Source organism: Bacillus rossius, chromosome 7 (assembly GCF_032445375.1).
Source record: "Bacillus rossius redtenbacheri isolate Brsri chromosome 7, Brsri_v3, whole genome shotgun sequence".
Classification (NCBI taxonomy): Eukaryota; Metazoa; Arthropoda; class Insecta; order Phasmatodea; family Bacillidae; genus Bacillus; species Bacillus rossius.
This window is the reverse complement of record NC_086335.1, coordinates 40054622-40077752: the sequence shown is the minus strand read 5'-3', so window position 1 is coordinate 40077752 and position 23131 is coordinate 40054622. Positions and strand designations below refer to the sequence as shown.

The 23131-nt window shown below is 34.1% G+C and overlaps 1 protein-coding gene across 10 annotated transcripts in view; it reads left to right on the top strand.

The window, feature by feature from the left end:
• LOC134533871 (treacle protein-like) overlaps window positions 1–23131 on the top strand; it is a 92380-nt gene that overhangs the window by 29734 nt on the left and 39515 nt on the right. For all 10 annotated transcript variants that reach the window (XR_010075403.1, XR_010075402.1, XM_063371588.1 and 7 more), the window contains 5 exons: window positions 920–1113; window positions 4289–4886; window positions 9192–9400; window positions 14198–14459; window positions 22803–22982. Coding sequence is in view for 8 of the 10 variants with exons in the window: in XM_063371588.1 (XP_063227658.1) it covers window positions 920–1113; window positions 4289–4886; window positions 9192–9400; window positions 14198–14459; window positions 22803–22982 (1443 nt within the window). In the remaining 2 variants the exon portion in view is untranslated. The remainder of the gene's footprint in view (window positions 1–919; window positions 1114–4288; window positions 4887–9191; window positions 9401–14197; window positions 14460–22802; window positions 22983–23131) is intronic.

Here is a 23131-nt window from a genome sequence, read left to right as displayed (position 1 = left end):
AGAAAAAAATCTAGAGCGGAAACTGATTGGGATTTGGTATTAATTGAGATGACAAATTTCTGTAATTTCTATACTTTAACAAGAAATTATTATATCATTGTTATGTCGACATCTAGTGATTTTAAATGTATAGAAATGGGTTATTTCAGAAGTATATCAAAAAACTTAAATAATGGTTTAAGATGCTGGGTGAAATAAGCTAAATTTGTGTTTATAATACTAATGAACAAAAATACATTGGTTTTCACGGTATTTTATGGTTCGTGAAAATTTTCTGTATCAATATGTAGAGTAGCAGGTTTTGGAAAATAAGGCGAATAGGAACTGAAATGAAAATTTGGTTGGTTAGGTTAACTGCATAATTAAAAAGTTAGTTCAATATTTAAATATTTTAACAAACATTTGCAATATAATTATTGTAGTTTACTTAAATCAACCAATATTTCACTTTAGAAATATTTGTCTAATTTTATGAAATTGTTATATAGCATGAAAAAAATCTTTTAGTGGATTCTGATTCCCATTGTGAGTATTTGAAATTGTTATTCGTATTCGTGATAATTAAATATTCGTAATCAGTTCGAACCAAAAAACTTATATTTGCATCAGCCAATGAACATTCCAAAGCAGCAGGTGGTGAATGCATATTGGCAATGTAGTAGGAGATTGAATTAAATGGGAGAATTAATGAAGGAAAAAGAAAGGTTCATGTGCCACTGATAGCCTGCCAAAACATTTTTTATTTCTCACTGCATGCAACATGCAACAAATTTCAATGTATTCACTATTTATAAAACATACCATATTTGCCTCCCCGTGCAAAAACATCATTAATGAGGTATATGCATTAAAACACAGTATTTCAATTTATGCTGTATGGTTTTTTGAACATATGTGATATTGTAATTTTTGGTTACAGATGAGACACTGCATAGAGAAGGGAACCCTACACTTGTACCTTGTCACGCTAAGCAAGGTGGATAGAGGTGCAGAAATAACGATTGCCCACGATAGTTCACAAGAGAATCTCACTCCAATATCTTGCGCCTGCGGTAACCCCAGTGAGTGCTTAGCATTCTCTCGCAAAAATGGTCTCCACGAACAAATTTCAGAGTAAGTATTCAGTGTTTTGCTTGATATTTTTGAGATTAGCTTTTAAAAAATGTGGTACTGTATATCATCAAACTTCATTTCATAGTTCTTTTCAAATCATTATTTCAAAGTGAAACAGTTGAATTAAGTGTATAACATCCTAAATAAACAAAGGTGGGATGGAATGTGTAAATGTATACTCCACATTTTGATGGGGTTAAAAAATAAGTTTTAATAAAAGTTATTTCACTATTGTCTCGCAATACAGTTGAGGAAAAATGGTGTCAACAATAATTGTAAACATTTATTTATTTTTTAATTTTAATCTTAAGAATAAAGTATTACAGTACAACCCGGTTATAACATTCCCGTTTTTAACATTTTCCCGCCTATAACACCATAATTTCATGGTCCCGTCATTTCTCCATTTATCACAATGCTTTAATTTCCCGCCTGTAACAATATTAAAATTTCTACATTCCCGCCTTTAACGTTCAAATTTGCTTTGATAACTGCCACAATTTTCAGCATCCCTTCCTTCAAAGTCATAATTTAGAGCGAAACTATAGCTAGAAAATACAACACGCATATACAAACATCAGATGTTTACATTTGTGTAGTTCACCATAGACGTGGTACACACGCACTCCACAACTTGCACCGGATTGACTATCAAAATGGCGTCCTGTTCGCGCTCGTTAGCCTATGACTTGTTCCGTTATACTTATGATGCGCATTTTGTGCACTGATACATGGTCGGAAACAGTGCTACTGTATTCTATGGTGCTGGTTTTTGTATCGAAGGTTTAACACCTTGAGATGGTTAAATGTTCTATGGATATATTCACGGCTTTTGTTTGTGGTTAACGTTTACCGTAATTATTTTTTTTCACTTACTTATTGTAGTCACGGTCGTATTTAATTAAAATACGCCGTATTGAAATTTTATTCAGGTTATTGTACGGCTATGATGGCCGATAAATATAAGCGAAAATCATATTCTGTAGCTGAAAAAATTCAGTTTATTAACCAAGTGGACAGGAACCCCAACAAAACGCGTGATGCGATTGCGAAAGAGTTGAATATTTCTGTTTCGACTCTGAACTGTATCGTACTAAATTTTTATTTTTTTTTTTTGCATATTAGAAATTATCTATAAATAAAATTAACCAATTTTCCATTCTATTGCTGTACTTAGTGTATTACTCCTGTATTTTGTGTTGTTTTACCTATACTCTTTAATTTAATCAATCCACGCGTAATTTATACAAAGTGAAGATGTAATTTTATGATTTCCTGCTTATAACATTTTCCTGCTTATAACATTTTTTTAAGTTGGTCCCTTGGAGAATGTTATAACAGGGTTGTACTGTATTTGTACAGTAAAACACCGTTTTAACGAACTTCATTACAGCGAACATTTCATTACTACGAACTATGCCTTTGGTCCCGTCAGACGTCCATATAACATAACGTAAAAAAATTTAACTAGTACGAATTTTTTCGCTCAAATTTTTAAAATATTCTTTAAATATTCATTTGAACGAACACTTTTTTGCCCGGCACGGTAAACGACAAACGGATAAAATCTTCGCCATTCACCCACAAACTGCCATCTTATTTATTTTGATACGCGCCATAGATGACTGCAATGGACTAGTGTTGAAACTAATGCACAAAACTGGTGTAGCGACTAAAGCGCTGCATTGTGGTGTTCGCTGACACTACTCTTTGTTCTATGCTCGCACGACGTGTTTAACCGATGCGAAGTTCTACATCATAAAGTATTGCTACACACACATCTCTGGTCGTTTCCTTGTTTATTGTTTGAGAAACGTGGCTATACTGGGAAGCCAACAACTTACGTAGTTTCGGTTCCCTACCACGTTCGTGCAACTTCGGATTTCTCTCAAAAATTGAAATTAAAAAAATCGAAGGGATAGGTTAGGTCAGTCACAAACATGCTTGTTTTCATTGGAAACTTCTGATTTAGCGGCTGAAGTGGCGTTAATACCAAAACGCAAAACTTCGGAAATCTTCGGAAATTCTTGCAGGGAACCGGAACTACGTGAGTTGTAGGCTTCCCGGCTATACTACGAGTATAACTTATTTTTACATGTGTCGGGTCCATTTGTGTTTATAGTTTAAAAATCCGTACTACTGAACATGTCTTCTAGGAAACTAAAGGCGATTGATGTGAAACTTGAAATGTTAAAAGCAGTAGATAAAGGAAATAAAAAGACTTAAGTGGCTAAAAAGTTTGGTATCTCCAAATCAACATTATCCACAATAATTCTCACCCAGCGATCCAGTTTGGAAGACAATAAAATGTAAAAAGTTTTTCCTAACTTTTAAATTTTATATTTTTGATTTATTACAGCATTTTTGCAACAAGCTTGTCTTGATTCCAAAGGTAGGCTTACTGCTTTGGCAAACAACTTATCTACGTATTTCTGTATTGTACATATACATACTAGTATGTATGTATGTATGTATCTTGATCCCAAAGTATAGCTGTTAAAGTAATTGATGCTTGTACCACTCATATTGGTATTAGATTTTCTACTTTGTTTTTTTTAACAAGATCGAGTTATGTTAAAAACCCCAAAACAGGCAATATTTGTGATTTCGGTATAAAGAACTTCATTATAACAAACTGCCATAATTTTGGTCCCTTCGTGTTCTTTATAATGAAGCTCTACTGTATTATGTTTTGTCATGCGTACCAGTTGCAGGAAAAAATTTCAATTTATTTTATGTAAAACACTAGCCAACTTTTCAAATTTTTCAGTGACTTAACTGACAAAATAAAGTCTTTCAGGTTTAAATTCCGTGTACCTTGTGACTTCGTGACATATTTTGCAACTAAGAAATTTCATTTACGTAAGTGATTAAACTATCAGAAATTATAAATTCTTATACTATTTTGTTGTTCTTTGTAGTCTCCTATAGCATAACATTTGTTTGGAAATAATAGAACATTTTATGTGAATTCTCATGATTTTTGGAGTACATGGTGAATATTTTAGTAGAAGTTATTTTTTGTTATTTGGTGTATTTAACAGGGTAATTATGAACACTTAGTCATTCTGTTGATTCAGCATCAGGTAATTTTCAGTTTAATTATTTTTTTTTTTTTTTAATTTACATTGATTTGATTTTTGAGGTTTATTAACAAGTGATGTTTATTGATCAGTCGGGAAAAGCGAAGAAGAGTTCGGAGATCGTCAACAAATGACGGTGACGGACAGGCAAGTCAGTCACCTGCTCCGGCCCCGGTGTCACCCAGCAAGCCTTCTGCTCCCGTAACGAGGAGAAGCTCTGCAGTGCGGAGTCCAGTGAAGCAGGCCCCGCCCCCTAGACCGGCCACGCCTCCTGCGGAAGAGTCTAGTAGCGCCACGTCTGGCAGTAGTTGCTCTCCCAAGGCGAGGACAGACACTGCTGCAGCCCCGCCGACGGTGGCCACCACGACCGTCGCTACAGTCGCTGCCACGACCACCGTGGTCGCTGCAGCCACCACCACTACCACCACCACAACCACAACCTCCACTGCCGCCGTGGTGGCGGTGTCCCCGTCAGAGAGGAAGGCTGCTGCTTCGAGCTCAGTGGCCACTGCCGGTGGTGGTTCTTCTCCTGCAACTTCAGTGACAACGGCAGCGACAACTGCAGTTACCACCACGACCACCACAGCTGGTGTGAACACTGCTGCCACAACCTCAGCTGCCACGAGTACCACTGTGACCGCTTCCACGTCAACTGCATCCACACCTTCAGAGGAGTCCAATAAGAAGTTGGTAAGATACTTGTGCATTTGAATTTTTTTCTTTCCTAATGTTCTTTGGTAACTTTTGTAACGAGTTTGTTCACTTTCTTCCGTTGAGAATTGGCTTTACAATAAAACCTCTATTTAATAAAACTTAAGCGACTGTTATATAGAGAATTTCCTTAAAAAATGGTTTAACAACTGAAAGCTTAGTCTGCTTTATAATATTTTTCATATTTTCTGTATGTAATGGTAAAATTTGTTAGTGTAACAGTCACAACTTCTGTGAATTTGTTGTAGCAATTGGTTTCTGAGAGAAAATAATTTTACACTTAAAAGTTAAAAAATTACCTAACTGAAGTACACTAGAGTCCCGTTATAGCGAGGTGTCACGGTTCCGGGTTTGTTCCTCACTATAACCGTGTCCTCGCTATAACCGAATTGGACAAATTTTGGCCCCCAAAAAATAAAAATTAACCGAAAATAGCATAAAAATTGTGTTTAAACCTGTATAATTGGAAAATAACAGGTTATATTAACGAAATCTTAATTTCTGTGAGCATATGTGTGAATTCTCTTTAAAACGATACCCCATAAGTACGGATGCGATCACCGATTGCGTCAAAATAACCAGATTACCCTACCACGCCACGTAAGTACAGCATCTCAGCCCGCGGCAGACGCAGCATTGTCCTGCTATCTATTGTCGACGCGGGCTGTCTGCTGGCGGCCATGTTGGTTTGGGATGTTGATAAGAGGTGGTGCTAGTGTAGCGCGACGATTTAATTCCTTACAAAAAACAGGAGTGCGGCTGCGGCAACGCACGTACGCCTCAAACGAAATAGTCGCGGAAAACTATACTTTTTTCATTTAAAGAAACCTGTCAACTTTTTTAGAAAATAAATTTGTAATTAAACTCAAACAATCACCATCCCTTTCCCGGACAGATACCACAACAACTGACCGAAACAAAAGTTACAAGAAAACTGTCCTACCGATTCGGAAATAAATACGGTAGTGCCTACTAGAGGTGTAAAAGTAACGAAAAAATGTGTACCCGTATGTATTCGTTACTATAACAATTAATACTCGTTACTATCGTTACGTTACTCGTTACTTCTGATACCGCATAACATGCTATGTTATGTTGCAGCAACGAATCCAGTCGTATTGCGTACGCGTACAGTAATTTGTAAAAAATACTTTCTTACGTTGTTTCTGTTCCAATCTCAAACTTTGTCTACACACAGCACAGATAACTAACGGAAGTTTGATAAAAGAAAGAAAGGACGGGATTCTATTTTTAAAGCCACGCACTTAGGTGGCGACTGCAAGGCTGAAGAATGTGACAGGCGTCAACGGCAAGATGTCTAGTGGCGAGTGTCCGAGCGAGAGGGATGGAGATAAAGCAGACAAATAACAAAAGCGCGCTTCAAGCGATCACACCGTAAATTCCTCAAAAATACCTCGTTATAGCAGTGTTCTCGCTATTACCGTGCTCGCTATAACGAGATTCTACTGTATATACATTACTCAAATTCTCAAAGGATGTGCAGCTTATTTATTTTTCTTGTCTTTTCCTTTACTGTATTGGAATACCTTAGAATTTGTAACATAGGTTTGTGATGTTGCTGTATTTAAATGTATATGAAAGTTTTCCCCCCCATCTTTATTTTAGGGTATTGTTGGCAAAAATAAAATTGCCTTGCTCTTGCCATCCGCTGTCCTGTTATCAGGGCTGTTTGGTCCTAAGACTCTTATTTAATTATTACTAATACAATTTTTCCAATACAATCATTACAAGCTTCTCTATATTCTTTAAATTTTATAGCTTCTCTGTATTCACATAATGCCACAATCACATGTGGATTAGCAATATTTAGAGTCAAGATTTTGTGGTGTTATTTTAAGACAAATTTCGGGGTACTGAAATAAAGATTTCGGTGTTATATGGTTTTATTTTTTTGCTCAAAATACCCACGGCAAAATTTTCTTGCTTTTCTGTACGACATGCAAATTTATTAAAACAAATATTAATAAACACTAAAACCTCATGATCTAATTACAATTAAGTTCATTTGCAAATTTATAGATAATTAAGTTCATTTGCAAATTCATAAATTCAAACTTTTAAATAACTACTAAAAATTTCACGACTTAATTACAATCACATACACTACAAAATTACACAATTAAGCACTTCCAAAGTTACTATTAAGACGGTTTTATTGAAATACTATCATAGTTATTTTTCCGCATTTTCTGGAGTGAGACGTTGTCTTCTGTCACTAACTACCAGTGAGTACCTGGAAAATGAACGTTCTGCATCAACATTTGATGTTGGGAACCAGATTGCCCTTAAACTGGCTTGAGCAAATTCACTATAGTCCCCTTTAAGGGAGCAAAGTACCTTTGCAACATCAATTTGGCTTGTTTCTGGCAATGAAAGTTCATCAATTATTTTTTTGAAAGCAACAGAGCCATGTATGAATGAAACAGAAGGCAAGTTATGAGACTTCTGTAGGTTTGCATCTTCTATGCTAACCCTACTCACATTTCTTGGGTTGCACAGCAAATTAATGGCATTAAAGACTCTTAGACAAGGATGTCATTTAACAGATGAGTTTTGCCTCAAACGCTTATGTTTCTCACTCGCGACATGTTTCACAAGCGTATCGTGTTTCTCGTAGTCTAGCCGGCAGTTACAGAATTTGCACATTAAAATTTTATCACTGATATAAAATCCTTCGCTGGAAAATTCTTTCGTTCGGTCACTGGCAGAAACCTTAGTTTTAGGCATTATCAAAAAAAAATTTAATCACATAGGAAGAATTTAACCTCTAAATACGCTAAAACTTGATCAAAACAATGGAGAATAGAAATAGATGCGAATACCAACATACGTACGTGAAAATTAATACCGACATAAACATGTACTATTTATTATTTACAATCGTTACGTTAAGCAGGGTTAATTTTATTTTTGTAGCCTACGTACTTTATTTTAAATAAACAGTAAAAGCAATGCGCTTTAGTGTGTAATATTTAATGATTAAAAACGTAATCTTAGAAAAACATATTTTGGACGTTTGTTATTATTGTATTTACAGAAAGTGAACGGCGGCCATTGTATCATAGTTATCAACATCTTAAATTATTATGGTACACAAGATTACCGTTTAAAGAAAATATTACGTTAATTCCGAGACTTCATTTTAAAATCTATAATGAATCACCATCGCATATAGTATACCTATATGGCTGCTAGTTACTGTAAGAAATATTTGATTGTGCTGAAGATAGTGAATTGTCCTTACAGAATGGGGGGGGGGGAAACGTAAATAATCAGGATAGACGAACTTTCGTGACATATCGCGGATTTCGTTTTATTTCGTGTTTTCAAGCGGTTTTCGGTGTTATTTCGTTTTATCGCGCATTACCATATAATCGTGGCTCTAGCAATATTATGCTGGTCCCATGCTGGAGACAGTGACCTCAGATCTTATACTGAAGTGCAAATTTATTTATCAGTTTTCATAATTGAAAAGATTACATATTAAGGTAGTTGTACATTCAAAGTAGTCATACATATGTCACTATACTGAAGGTTGTTTTTTTTTACACAGTGTCTTATAAGCCACCTTAGGTCCACTAACAAATTTTTCTTAAGTAGGACTTAATTTTCATTGGCTTATAAAAGCAAGTGTCTGAGCTTGTTTTAATAATAATAATGCAGGTTTGGTGCATACTATTAATCTGGTTTTTCTATACCCTTATTTAGTAGTAGTTGAATTCTATTGCTTAGAGCAGCTAGAAATTTGCTAACTGGGAAATATGCCTTCTTTTGAGTTGTTCCTATGATTTTTTCATTACTGTTAAGCGAGACAGTAGTGAAAAAACAAACTTAATACTTGTTGCATGTTTAAAATGTTGCTTATTGTTCTTATTGATTATGAAGTCCCATTAAAACATTAAAAAAAGGCATTTATATCACCTAAATGACTAAATCTCAACTGTGAATGTTGGTATACAACAAACTCACGAGGTATGTTCTTTCAAATATTTTGTAAGGATACTAAATTTGTTACTTCAAGGTCGAATTGAATATTCACACAGGCCTAGTTATTATAACTATGCGTGCCAAACTTAATGCTTAAACATATTGTACATAGCTCTTAATGTCCTCTATTTTTATAGCAAAACAAAATGCCAGCAAGATATTATGTTACAATTTTTTTCATTTGCAGTAGATTAATTTAATGCTTTACATGGCTCTAGTTTTTATGTATTATTAATTATTAAATTAGTTGTTAGTAATTTTTGGTAACCTGTTTAGAGTCGTGAAGATCGGAAAATGGCAGCTATACTTAAAGCTATTGAGAGAATGGAACAGCAGTCACAGAAAAAGGAAGGCGGTCAGACTAAGCAGGCTCACCGTAGGGAATCAGAACCTGTTAAGAAACCAGAACCAAAGCCAGAAGTGAAACCAGACCCACCAAAGAAAGAACCTAAGAAGGCTTTTGTTGAAAGGCCAAGAAGGAAAAGGTAAGTTTTTATTTGCTGATAAGAAACTGCAAGGTCTTTTGCTTTTATGTTGTTAACCATTGGGGTAATTTAATACGCTGGAGACTACCTGCTCCAGATATCCGATCAATCATATTTTAGTTGCACCGTCTAGCACAGGTAATACAGGTGTGCTGGGTGTGTCCTTGAATGTCATTGTTTTCCCAATGTGTGGTTCCTTATATTTCTCTTTGTCTTGAAAGCTATTAAACATTTAAATTTTAATAAATAGAATTGTCTAACATAACATTTTATGAGTCTCCAGGAGTGATTGGTTTGCAATTTTGGCCTTAGAGGAATTTGGGTTAGGGTTCTTATTACATAACATCAAAAAGTAAGTACTGTACATAGTGGCTATTGAAGAGTTCCAACATTTGTGAATGTTTCATTGACTGGTGTCTTGAATAACTTACGTAACCGAAATTGACTGAAATGAGAGACACAATCACAGCTTATCATTTATTATTTTATCAGTCTGGTCATTTTTGTCATTTTCACAGTGTGAAAAATGTTAGTTTTCGGTTTGGGTGTTTTAGTTGATTTAGATGGGTCATAATTGGTCCAAATTGTAGTAGCAACTTGTTTGCAATGAGGACTATTTTTGTGTGAACTATTAAAGGTATTAAAAACAAGAATATATGTTCTATGGTTTTTAGCATGACTAAAATAATACACTTTGGCTATCAAATAACAGTGTTTATTGCACACCATATATCTGTGAGTCTTAAAGCTACAAGAAAAAAAACTTGGTAGGCATAGTCATTGTTTCGTGTTATTCTTCTGATGTGATTTAGTTACTTAGTAGACTTGGTTACCCCTTCTTTTCTAACAAAATTAATTCATTTAACTACTAAATGCACAATAAAAATTAGAGATGGACGAGTCTGCAAATTTTTGGTTTGGTCGAGTTGAGCTGAGTTCCATATTTATACTTAAGAGCAAAGTAGAGCTGTAGCAAACCGTATGTATTCGTTACTGAGTAACGGGTGTGGCATCTAGTAACGAGTAACAAAACGTTACACACGAATGCATTTCGTTACTCGCATTTTTCGTATGTTTTACGCATGCGCACGCTTATTCGTTACAAAGAACTATGTTTGTTTATTAAGAAAAGTATAATTTGGAAATTCGTCGTCCAAGTTTTTTACTGTTATTAAAGGTATTGTGTGTGTAGACAAAGTTTGAGATTGGAACAGAAACAACGTAAGAAAGTATTTTTTACAAATTATAAATATGTATGTTTTTGTTTTTTATTATCGTGTATTTTCACGGTTTTTGTTCTTATCTTAAAAGAGATATTATAATAAAGCTGCTCTAATGAGATGCTGCTCTTTAGAAGTTGTAATGGCATTATACTTTGCAAATGTACAGTCTATATTAACATATGGAATTATTTTTTGGGGAAACGCATCACTGTTCAAAAAAGTGTTTAAAATTCAAAAAAAGATAGTTAGAATAATAAATGGTAAGACACAAAGGACTCACTGCAAACCATTGTTTAAACAATTAAATATTATGACTTTTCCTTGCCTGTACATTTTTAATACTATACTTTACACAATGCGTAACTCCACAGTAATATCAAATAGTAATATACACAGTTATCAGACTAGAAATACACTAGAGTCCCGTTATAGCGAGGTGTCACGGTTCCGGGTTTGATCCTCGCTATAACCGTGTCCTCGCTATAACCGAATTGGACAAATTTTGGCCCTCAAAAATTAAAATTAACCGAAAATAGCATAAAAATCGTGTTTAAACCTGTATAATTGGAAAATAACAGGTTATATTAACGAAATCTTAATTTCTGTGAGCAGATGTGTGAATTCTCTTTAAAACGATACCCCATAAGTACGGATGCGATCACCGATTGCGTCAAAATAACCAGAATACCCTACCACGCCAGGTAAGTATAGCATCTCAGCCCGCGGCGGACGCAGCATTGTCCTGCTATCTATTGTCGACGCGGCATTGTCCTGCTATCTATTGTCGACGCGGGCAGTCTGCTGGTGGCCATGTTGGTTTCGGATGTTGCTAACAGGTGGTGCTAGTGTAGCGCGACGATTTAATTCCTTACAAAAAAGCAGGAGTGCGGCTGCGGCAACGCACGTACGCCTCAAACTAAATAGTCGCTGGAAAACTACATATACTTTTTTCATTTAAAGAAACCTGTCAACTTTTTTAGAAAATAAATTTGGGATTAAACTCAAACCATCACCACCCCTTTCCCGGACAGATACCCCAACAACTGACCGAAACAAAAGTTACAAGAAAACTGCCCTAGCGATTCGGAAATAAATACGGTAGTGCCTACTAGAGGTGTAAAAGTAACGAAAAAATGTGTACCCGTATGTACTAGTTACTATCGTTACGTTACTCGTTACTTCTGATACCGCATAACATGCTATGTTATGTTGCAGCAACGAATTCAGTCGTATTGCGTACAGTATGCCGTCGCGTAAATAATAATAAATAGAATATAAACAATTAACAATATTTGATAATTAATAGTTTTTGTTAACCAAGAAACAATTAAATCTCATTAGAGCGGCTATTTAATATTATCTCTTTTAAGATAACAATCACAAAACGTGAAAATACGCGATTATAAAAACAAAAACATATTTCTAATTTGTAAAAAATACGTTGTTTCTGTTCCAATCTCAAACTTTGTCTACACACGGCAGACGGCACAGATAACTAACGGAAGTTTGATAAAAGAAAGAAAGGATGGGATTCTATTTTTAAAGCCACGCACTTAGGTGGCGACTGCAAGGCTGAAGAATGTGACAGGCGTCAACGGCAAGATGTCTCGTGGCGAGCGAGAGGGGTGGAGATAAAGCAGACAAATAACAAAAGCGCGCTTCAAGTGATCACGCCGTAAATTCCTCAAAAATACCTCGTTATAGCCGTGTTCTCGCTATTACCGTGCTCGCTATAACGAGATTCTACTGTAGATGTGATTTACATTTAATCACACATAGAACAAAACTATTTTCACAAGGACCCTACTACAGTAGTATCAAACTAATAAATAAATTACCAACTGAAATTAAGGAAATTGTCCATTTAAATAGGTTTAAACAAGAACTAAAGAAATATTTGGTAAAAAAATCCTTTTATTCAGTTGAAGAATACCTTAGCGTATAAGCATATTAATATGTTGGCTTTTGTATTTCAGCAAGTATGGTGGTTAGGATGTATCAGCAACCTAAATAATATTGCCAAGACAAAGATTGTAGTATCCAGGAGTGTGGTTATGTTTTGTATTTAAGATTTGTGTTTGTCTATATGTTTTAATTTTTTGTATCAATTTTGTATATTGACAACTCCCTTCTAGTATGTACTGGAGAAAACAGGAGGCAACCAAATAAATAAAAATAAATAAAATATTGTTTCTTGGTTAACAAAAGCTGTTAATTATCAAATATTTTTAATTGTTTATATTCGATTTATTATTATTTACGCGACGTCATACTGTACGCGTACGAAATACGACTCGATTCGTTGCTGTTACATAACATAGCATGTTATGCGGTATCAGAAGTAACGAGTAACGATACAAAAGTAACGAGTACTAATTGTTATAGTAACGAATACATACGGGTACACTTTTTTTCGTTACTTTTACACCTCTAGAGCAAAGTCCAGTCCAGTCCTATCTTGATTAATTCTAGTCAAGTCAAGCTTGAGTAGTTACAAAAGGGTTTTTTTTAGTATTAAAATTTATTATGTTAGAATACTATGGATTAAAATAATTAATGTTTACAAAAACTTACTAGTAAAGATTATATTTTGGTAATTGTTTAAAAATGTTCATCATTGGTAGTAGGACAGATAAATTAACAAAATAAAGTTTATCAGCATCTGGGTGCAATAGTATGTTTTTGCCCTGTTCAAGAATATATTAAATATTTTAGTATTTCTGCAGAAAAGTTTTTTTTTCCAGGATTAATAACTTAAGTGAAAGGTTGGTTATGTTAGGTCAGCTACATTAATTACATATTTATTATTTTTGTATGATATAGATGTTATTAATCTATCTTATTTAACAAGCCATAAATTTTAGTTTGACTTTCCAGAATATGTAATGTTTTCTATATATATAAGTAACCAAATTAAAATTATTAAAAAATTTTTTGGACGTGTTAAAAAAACTCCCCTTTTACTCACTCATTTTAAGCAATAATGGGATGCGAATTGCATTATAGCCTCGTGTATAAAAAAAAATGAAGCTGTCCGGCATTTTAAATAGATAATAAAAGACATATATACAACTGCAGGACTTATTCCTAGGTTTTCGTCTGTTCACGCTAAACATTGATACTTTTGATTAACACTAGTAGAAAAAAAGTTTGAAGGATACATTAAAAAATATCATTCCAAAATTGTGTCAATCTCTAGTGTATGTAAATGCATTTAAATGCTAATTTTACAAAATAAATGCTAATTTTGGGGGGGAAAGTTTTTAATTTTTTCAGCCCCTGCTTATTAAATATGTATCAAATTTAAAACAGTGTACTCTCTGGTCTTATTTAGTCCAGTAGACTGAACTCGACTTTGAGCCGAGTGGAGTTGAAGCTACTCTCGTGATTGATTTATTTTAAGTTTTCGAGTGTTTGCTTATCTCTATTAGAAATTGGAAGTAGATGTTTTGTATTGGTGCGGTAAAACAAATAAAACTGGAGACCTGATATTTGATCAGCCCATCCCTAGTATTTAGTAATTTCTGATTAATATTTGATGCATTAGATATGATGTACTGATTTTGGTTGCCAGGAGGCGAGGGCGAACTCGAACAAACAGCACCTCGACTCGCAGAAGTCGCCGTGACTCGGTAGACTCTGAAGGAAGCTCTGGCGAAGAAGGTGCACAGGGGCCAGTGCAGTCGTCCCCTGGAGACTCTCAGGAGCCAACAGAGTCTCCAGGCCAGGGTTTGTCGACGGCTGCCGGGCTGCTGTTGGCTCTCGCCAACGCTACCACTCCACAGCAGAACCCACCTTCTTCATACCGTCCTCACACACCACCATCTTTGGACAAGGTAAGCTGTGCTTACTGGATTTTCTTTAAATTTACTGTGATATTTTGCTACGGCCGTCGACCGTTAAGATGGAAATGGAGGGAATATGTGCATGAAAAGTTGATAGTGAAATGAATCGTGAAGGATGATGGGGAAAGGGAATGGAAGTGAATCTACCGGGATCGTATGTGTTCCTGATATCGTGACGGCCCTGTCATGAGTATCAGGTTCTGGGGGCGGTTCCACCACTCGTGTTTTTCCTTAAACAGTCCTTACGGTAGGGTGACGAGTCCCTAATGCAAAACATTTCAAAAAAAGAGGTTAAGGGTGAACGTTTCCACAAGAACATGTTTATTTCAGAAGTGTCAACTAACAGTTTATTCAACACATACTCAATTCTCTACTTCCTGGGTCTTTACAAGTACAATTTATAACCTCCTATTAATAACACATAATTACTGAACCATAGTCGTGCCTATCAGGGATACTGTCGTTAATAAATAAACCGTGCTGTCGGCCATTTCCTAGAGCTTATTCTTAACCTCATTTGTCTCGGTGATTCGTAGGTGCCTTTCCCTTGTTACCAACTGTTGCAGACTAATTTATCCCAAGTTATGTGACGGTTTACTTTAAATTATTAATAATGTCGATAGAGTGATTGTTAAAGTGAGTATTTTTAGGTTTGAAATGAGAAAGATACCTACTAAAACCAGCTACATGGGCCTAAGGCCGTTGTGCTGCTGTCTAGTATTAAACCATCGTCGCATCGTGGCTGGTCACTCACCAATCGTCGTCCTGGCGGCGGAGTAGTGTAGCTTCCCACTGACTCTGTGACTCTCTTCTCGAATAAAATCTCCCGGTATAAGAAGCCCCTCCTGACCCTGTTTGTGTGTGTTGTTAATAACATAAACAGTTCCTTTCGGCGCCGCTTCTGATGTCATTACACACTCCCCCTCAATCCCTGTGCTTATGACCAAGTTTCGCTGCGCTGTAACGAAGGTCACGCCAGCTGAGCGAGCGTGGCAACCCCCTGTTTGTTTCCGCGGCGGTGTTATGCTATCGTTCGCAAACATGTTTCCGCAACTCTCGCTTGACATGTCCTGCAAAGTTTCCTGCTGTGTTTGTCATTTCCTCATCGTGTCCTGCTGGTCCTGATCGTTGTGCTAGTTATTCTTTATTATATAAAAAAAAAAAAAAAGCTTTCACTGGTATCCTACAGTATTTTAGGCCGTTACAATATAAAAACATATTAAAGTTTACTTTTGTTTGTACAGTGAAACCTCTATTTAACAAATCTCAAGGGACCAAAATTTGTTGTGTTTGTTGTAAAGGGGTTTGTTAAATAGAGGGTTTTGCACGATATATTTCTAGTCATCATAAAGCTTCACATAAATGGCTAGAACTGGTTTTTTTTTTTTTTTTTTTTTTACTGTTTAATACAATATGAGGAATTAAACATGAAAAAGTGCATAGAATACACTTGTTTAATGGCATGTTTAATAAGGTCGAAAATAATCACTAAAAATCATCAATTCCCATCCCCAGTGCTTCCTGGAGTGCCTTTTATTGTAAAATTGGCCTTAGACGTTGATGTTAGATGCCCTAACCTCCATTAGCCAGTCAAAAAGTATATTGTCCAAATCACCATTTTTACATACTTTCACACGTTTTCGATTTGTTCCTACCAGAGAAGCGTTGATTTCGATCTGTTCCCGGTTGGATAATATGGTCGAAAGTGTAGACGCCGGGAAGTCTAAACGTTTTGCTATATCACTTTTTTTTCCCACCTTCAACTGCATTTAAAATTTCTAATTTTATTTTAATGTCAATCTATAGCCGCTTTTTGGGATTAGAATTCATTTTACAGTGGTACATAACGTTTTGATTTCCGTAACTACGTGTGGAAATAAATAAACAACAGTAAAAACAGAAAAAACGGAAATGTACTACACCATAGTTAAAAATAATTGTGTGTGCGCATCTTCAACCATAGAAACGCAAAATATACTAGTTGTTCGTCTTGCCAGAGCGATGGTACGAGAGGTTTCCGCCACTAGCGCTAAATGTAACCGCCATTTTGAACAAAGTGTGGCATGACGTGTGTTATCCATGATGCTTTGTTTATTTGTATTCCGCGATGGTGCATATTATTTTAAGGTTATACGCACGTATTTTTAAGCAGTGATTGCAAAAAAATTAGTGGATATCTTGTAGGAAATGTTTATTTTTGCGTGTTTTTTCAAAATCGGGTCAGTTCGTTGTAAAGGGAATTTCACTATTTCGGAACAAATAAAATTCGGTATTTAGAGGTTAAAACAGCATTGATCTTATGGAGGTTCGGCGGGACCAAAATTTTATTTCGTTGTATGGGGTTTTTCGTTAAATAGAATATTCGTTAATAGAGGTTTTACTGTAATAGGGTAGAAATGTTCACTGAACTGTTTTTAATGAAGTATTTTATGTAATTAAAAGGTGAATAATTTTTTGGTTCTGTTTGTTTTATTTACTATACTAGAATGAATACAATAAAGCTTCACCTTTAATGAAACTTCAGGAAATCTTAACTGTCACATTTTTCTTTACTGAATTTAGTTATCTTAAAACCAAGATGTAAAACATTTGTAATCCAAGAAATTTTACTTACCATTAGTATCAATGAAAAAAATAGAAAATGAATTTCGGTGCTATATTGGCATTGACAGTAACGTTACGTTTTAGGAACTAACATAGTTCTATGTTAAAAGCATTTTAATTCGTTAAGAACGACAGTAATTAATGACTCACCCTTAGAGTCAAAACTAAGAAACCATTGTAATAAATATGAATGTATCTACAAATTAATATTGTTTTTGTACTCTGAAAATAAGGTTTTAGTACTTTTGTGCAACTTATTTTAAGAATTTTGAATTTAGATTCATCTAGCATATTAATTTTTTTGTATATGATATCTATTTTTGTACAAATTTGCACATGAATTGCTTACCGATATATTGTTTTCATAGCATAGGTCCAACCACCCTTGTTAGACAAAACATTATTTTTAATGTAAAAAAAATAAAACAATTTTTTGTCAACAGCAGTAAAATTTTTGGTTGTACCGTAATGATTCATTCTATTTTATTTCTCAATTTCTGGTAGTAGATTCACAATCTTTTTTTTCTCTCTCCCCTTCTCCTTTCCTTTTCTCTTCCCCCCCACCCCCCCCCCCCTCCATATTCTAAATTTCTTTAAACCTCAGTCATGAGACCATCTCCATTTAGTGTTTTATCGCCATTTTTTGTTTAAACTAGGGATGGGTCGGTACCGGTTCTCGGTTCCTACGGTTCTCAGCATTTTAACCGGCACCGAGAACCGCAGCTAAAATGTCGGTGCCGGTACCGGTACCGGCAGTATAGCAAAACCCTTTACGAAAATAGCCCTTCACTACAACTTAACTGCAGCATAAAATGGCTCAACTCACGTTCAATTCACATATGAATTATTTTTTGGATTTCTGTGGAATAATATTCATCTCTTAACTATAAAATAAATTACACGTGAAAATATTTAATGTTCTTGTCACATCTGTAAACAAAGTACGTTATACAATCAAAATATAACAGTTGAAGGCACCATAGATATATGTAGTTCATAGATGTGTGCAACTCTATGACGTGCCTCAGCAGAGATGTGAGAACAGAAAGACGCCATGTTTGTTTCAATTTGTTTTTAAAAATAGGTAGTTAATTGAGTCGTTGACACGTAAGTAAGGGTGACTGGTGTATAAAGAACAATAAATTAAAAGTGCAAAATTCCACAGAATATTTGTTTAATAGAATTAATGATTGATTAAAAATGTGCCGTAATAATTTTCGGCATTCTAAAATTTTATGCTTTTTGTGCAGTGCTTTGGACTGTGAGTTCATTGCATCTGCAGCCATCTAGCGTAATGGCTAGTAACTTCCTCTTTTAGGTAAACGGGATTGCTTTGAAGGGGGAAGTTTTTTTTTTAAGTAAAGTTGTGTATGGATGTGTAGATGTATTTTACTATTGGCTGGTCAAACGAAATGCTTTTTGACAATTCTAAACTCTAAGTATAATTATTCTGGCCAAATAGAGCAAATTGTGTAAGAAATGGCATCAGAAGTGTGGCAGTAATTTACTGTTGACTGTGCAAACAAACTGAATTCAATGTAGGCAATAAGTTTGATGGACAATTTAATATTTTAATTCTTTGGAAGTTCACCAATATTGTATTTATTTACATTATTGTAACATTTTCTTTTTATTCCTATGTTTTAAAGGAGGGTGTATGTAGATTTCTTGAGGTAATTACTAGATTGATATAGTAAATTATAGTTTTATTAAGTGTTCTCTATATTATTTCGAAAAATTTTTTTATTAATACATATTACATTTTTAATAGGTTGGTGTGTTTACTGTAGCTTGAAACAGTGCTTTTTTGTAGCCAAAACAATAAATAGTTTATTACTTAAAAATAGAGGTGGGACGATACCACACTTTCGATACTTAATTCTGTATTTTTTTTCAGTTCGATACTTTCGATACTTCGATACTTTCGATACTCCAGGGAAAAATATTTTCCCATTAAGTAACAATTATTACAAATAACATAAATTAGTTTTAAACTATATAAATTCCCTCTTTATTACAAAAATACAAACTGCAAACATCTTTAAATATTTGAGTATAAAAAATAGAAGCGAAATACAAACTATCTTCAAGAGAGTTAGCCCTTTATTTTCCAGTGCACTTTTTTTTTACCGCGAACAAATGTAAATAAAAAGAAAATCAGAAAATTTGCTTGTTTGTTTCATGTTACAAACAACTTTATGCAACAGAACAATTTTAAATAAAATTTTAACGTGAGAAACGTAAAATACAAAACAATCCGATCGTAAGAAAACAATAACAAATGGGTATATTCAGTTCAAAGATTAATGAATGCACAAAATATGAGTTCCGTACCTTGGTAAAGCGCGTGAACCATTTTCATAATCATTGATAGTTTGCGCCACTATCCTCGCTTGGTGCTGGCCATAGATGCTACTATCAAAGTGCACAGTCTTCCTGATACTAACCATATCTATGGTGCGATAAAGTTATTTTTCTACGTTTGCAAAGGTAAACATAAACAATGAACTTTTTGAAAATAAAAGCATTAAAACGTTGTTTATCAGGAGGAATATAACAAAAAAAATTGTGAATTTTAGGACTTTTCCGCTTCGTAAAAACATATGAAACGGAAAATTAATTATTTTATAAGTGTATGTTCCGGGAAAGTAAACCATTGTAAATATAGTACTTTCGGCGGGACCAAAATTAATCGGCGTATGACACGGGAAAATGTATGAAACGGGAACGTATCATCGAGGTACTACTGTAGTTGTATTTTGTACGATGGCGACTCAAAACTTAATTCCATACAAATGAACAAGCATTCCGGTATCGAAAAAATGTATCGAACTTACAGTTTCGATACTCGATACTTTGCGATACCGTCAAGTATCGAAAGTATCGAGGTATCGAAGTATCGAAAATCCTATCACTACTTAAAACACCTCATAAATAATGTGTGTATAATATTTATTTTATTGTTTAAGTCAGAACCGAGAACCGATTTTTAAGAACCGGTACCGAACCGAGAACCGGGAAAAAACAGGAATTGACCCATCACTAGTTTAAACATCACTTGCCTTGATTGGACAACAAAAAATTGTGTTCTATAAAAAGTTTGAATATCACAAAAATAAATGAAATTTTAATTCCCAAAACACGTAAAAAACTATGAGTAAAATTTAATAGTCTACTCTGGAAATGTTTTCTTTTGTCTTTCTGCTTGAAGTAAACAAACCATAGGCCATAGACATGATCATTTGCACATGTACAGTAAAAATTGCTTATGATGTTTCCGCATAATACTTTTCCTGCATATTATATTCAGAAAATTATTCAACTCATTGTTTCCATATATCCGTATGTTAATTCTTCCTATTTAAAAACATTTAAGTTTATAAATATTTCCTGCACATAACTTTCAGTGTTTGTGTAGAAGAAAATTATAAATTTGTTTATTTTTTAACTATATTTATCATTATATACACTGATACCTCATTTTTGCATTCTTGATATTTAAGTTTTCCTGCAAATAGTAACTTGTTCTTTAGGTCTCATTTACATGCAATACTTTCTTTGAAATTACATCGCTGTAATTACTTTCTTCCCACTGTTTGTTATTCTCTCACAATACAAATTCCCATTACATGTTTCAGTCCTGCCATTTTCTCCGTAAGATATACGGTTTATGTCATTATTTCTTATGTACAAAGTTTCCCAAAAACTTCGTTAACCGTTTAAAACAATGTTTTATTTTTTAATGTTGGACTTTATTTTTTTTCTAGAAAATTGGTGTTTACTTATTTATTGAACAGAAGTATGATGTCTAATGTGTAAATTCTCTTTATATGTGTTTTAATTATCTATTACGTTGCTGTGTAGCACATTTGGAAACTTAGGCAGTGCTAGTTGGTATCATGTTTATTTGAGTTGATGGCTGCATAGTGTGTGCTTACTTTATCTTGTGCTGAGTAAACTATAATTGATAACCCCCAAATAGGTGTTTTGATTTAATTGTGTTTGGTTTGCGCGCTTTTCGGAGGTTATTTTATTATCAAGCATAATAAACAATTACGTAGTGTTCGAAAAACACTGCATAATTTTTACAAGTAGTAGAGGACCGATTAAATCACTGTTGGAAAAAAACCTGTTTTTTTTTTTTTTTTTTTTTTTAATTACCTTAGTAATTTTGGTTCTTACTATTGTCAAATGAAAGCCATACAATACAACATCCCACTTTCTGCAACTCATGTTGAACCAGAAAAGTTATAACGTCAAAGAACTGAAGTCCAGCAAATTTGCACATCTGACTGGGTGTATTTCCCCACAGGATGATGATTCTCCATAGATTGAGTGTTTCCCACAGGATAGGGATTTACAGTGGTCAGGGATTTCCCAAAAAAGGAATTTTTTTTTACATGCTTTATATTAGCTTCACCTGTATGTTTGTCTGTCCGTCTGTAACTCTTTTGACTAAGAGTGAGTGGCTCATCACTGTAAAATGTCCCACCAATTTCATTACGTTCGTTAGCCGAGCGGTCTAAGGCGCGCGACTTCTGGGACGTTAGCTTTCGTATCCAGCGATCGTGGGTTCTACTCCGGCCATGCCGACAAAAAGTGTTTTTTTTTTTTTTTTTTTTTTTCCGGAAATTCTAAGATTAAATCCATACATCTAACTGTAAATTATTCGGAGAGACTTTACCATTTCTTTGTGACGTTGCAACTCCAAATAGTTATCTCAGATGGTAATAGGTAGTGTCGGTAACTCATTTCCCTATGATAATTATACATAAATATAGTTTAAAAAACTAAAAAAAAACATGCTTTTAAAGAATATCAAACTAAAGAGTTAAAAATAAATATAGTTTAAAAAACAAAAAAAACCATGCTTTTAAAGAATATCAAACTAAAAAGTTAAAAATAAATATAGTTTAAAAAACTAAAGAAACATGCTTTTAAAGAATATCAAACTAAAAAGTAAAAAATAATTTTAAAATTTAATTTATGACAATAGTATATAAGCAATACTAGTATAAATGAGAAAAAAGCATGGGGCGCTTAATATACAAAAAATATGGCACAAAGCGCCTCAAGCTTTTTTCTCATTTATACTAGTATTGCTTATATACTATTGTCATAAATTAAATTTTAAAATTATTTTTTACTTTTTAGTTTGATATTCTTTAAAAGCATGTTTCTTTAGTTTTTTAAACTATATTTATTTAAAATAAAAAAAATATTTATATATGTATATACATACACTTTTTTTTTCTCCACTTTTGACAACCATTTACTAATTATTTTAGAAAAGTATTTAGCTGGTTAAAATTCACATTCTTATCAGATAATTTAATTGATAAGATCTGGATTAGTATATAATTATTTGTTTCTATAAATAATATTATTGAGCAAACTATTTTTGTTCTCGGGTGGAATTAGACCTTATATTAAAATTTATTAAGATAGTGTATTTAAAAATTCATTTAAAAAAAAATAATTTTAAACCATTGTGGTTTAAATCGGCCAAACCTGCATTAAATGGAAAGTATTGGTACCTATATGTTATAAACATTAAATATTACTCTAATTTGCTGTAATACCTTATCTTTGAAATATTACAGTATTTGATGGTGATTGTACTGATGTATTAAGGTTTTTAATGTGTGGCACTTAAGATTGTACTGTTTTTAGAATTTTTGTAAGTACTCTGTATATTTGATTGATATTTTGATTCTGTTTTATGTGCAGTTGAACTCTGAAACCCTGGGTGGCGTGAACCCAACACTATTTAGTTCAGTGTGTGACAGTGGAGGAGGAAGTAGCTCACAAGGTTCAACGCCACCCACCCCTTTGTCTTCTGCATGCTTATTGGTAGCTGCTGCAGTGGATAACCTTGCTCCTGGCTTCAAGTTCCCCAAGACAAAGAAGGTAGGTAATTGTTACATCACAGACTTATCTGTATTTTTGGTATATCAGCTTTATGGAAACAAGTGAATTTAGAGGGTGAAATAAATCTGTATGTGCAAATTTTCATTTACAGTAAAACTCGCTTAAGATGTTCCCGCTTATTAAGTTTA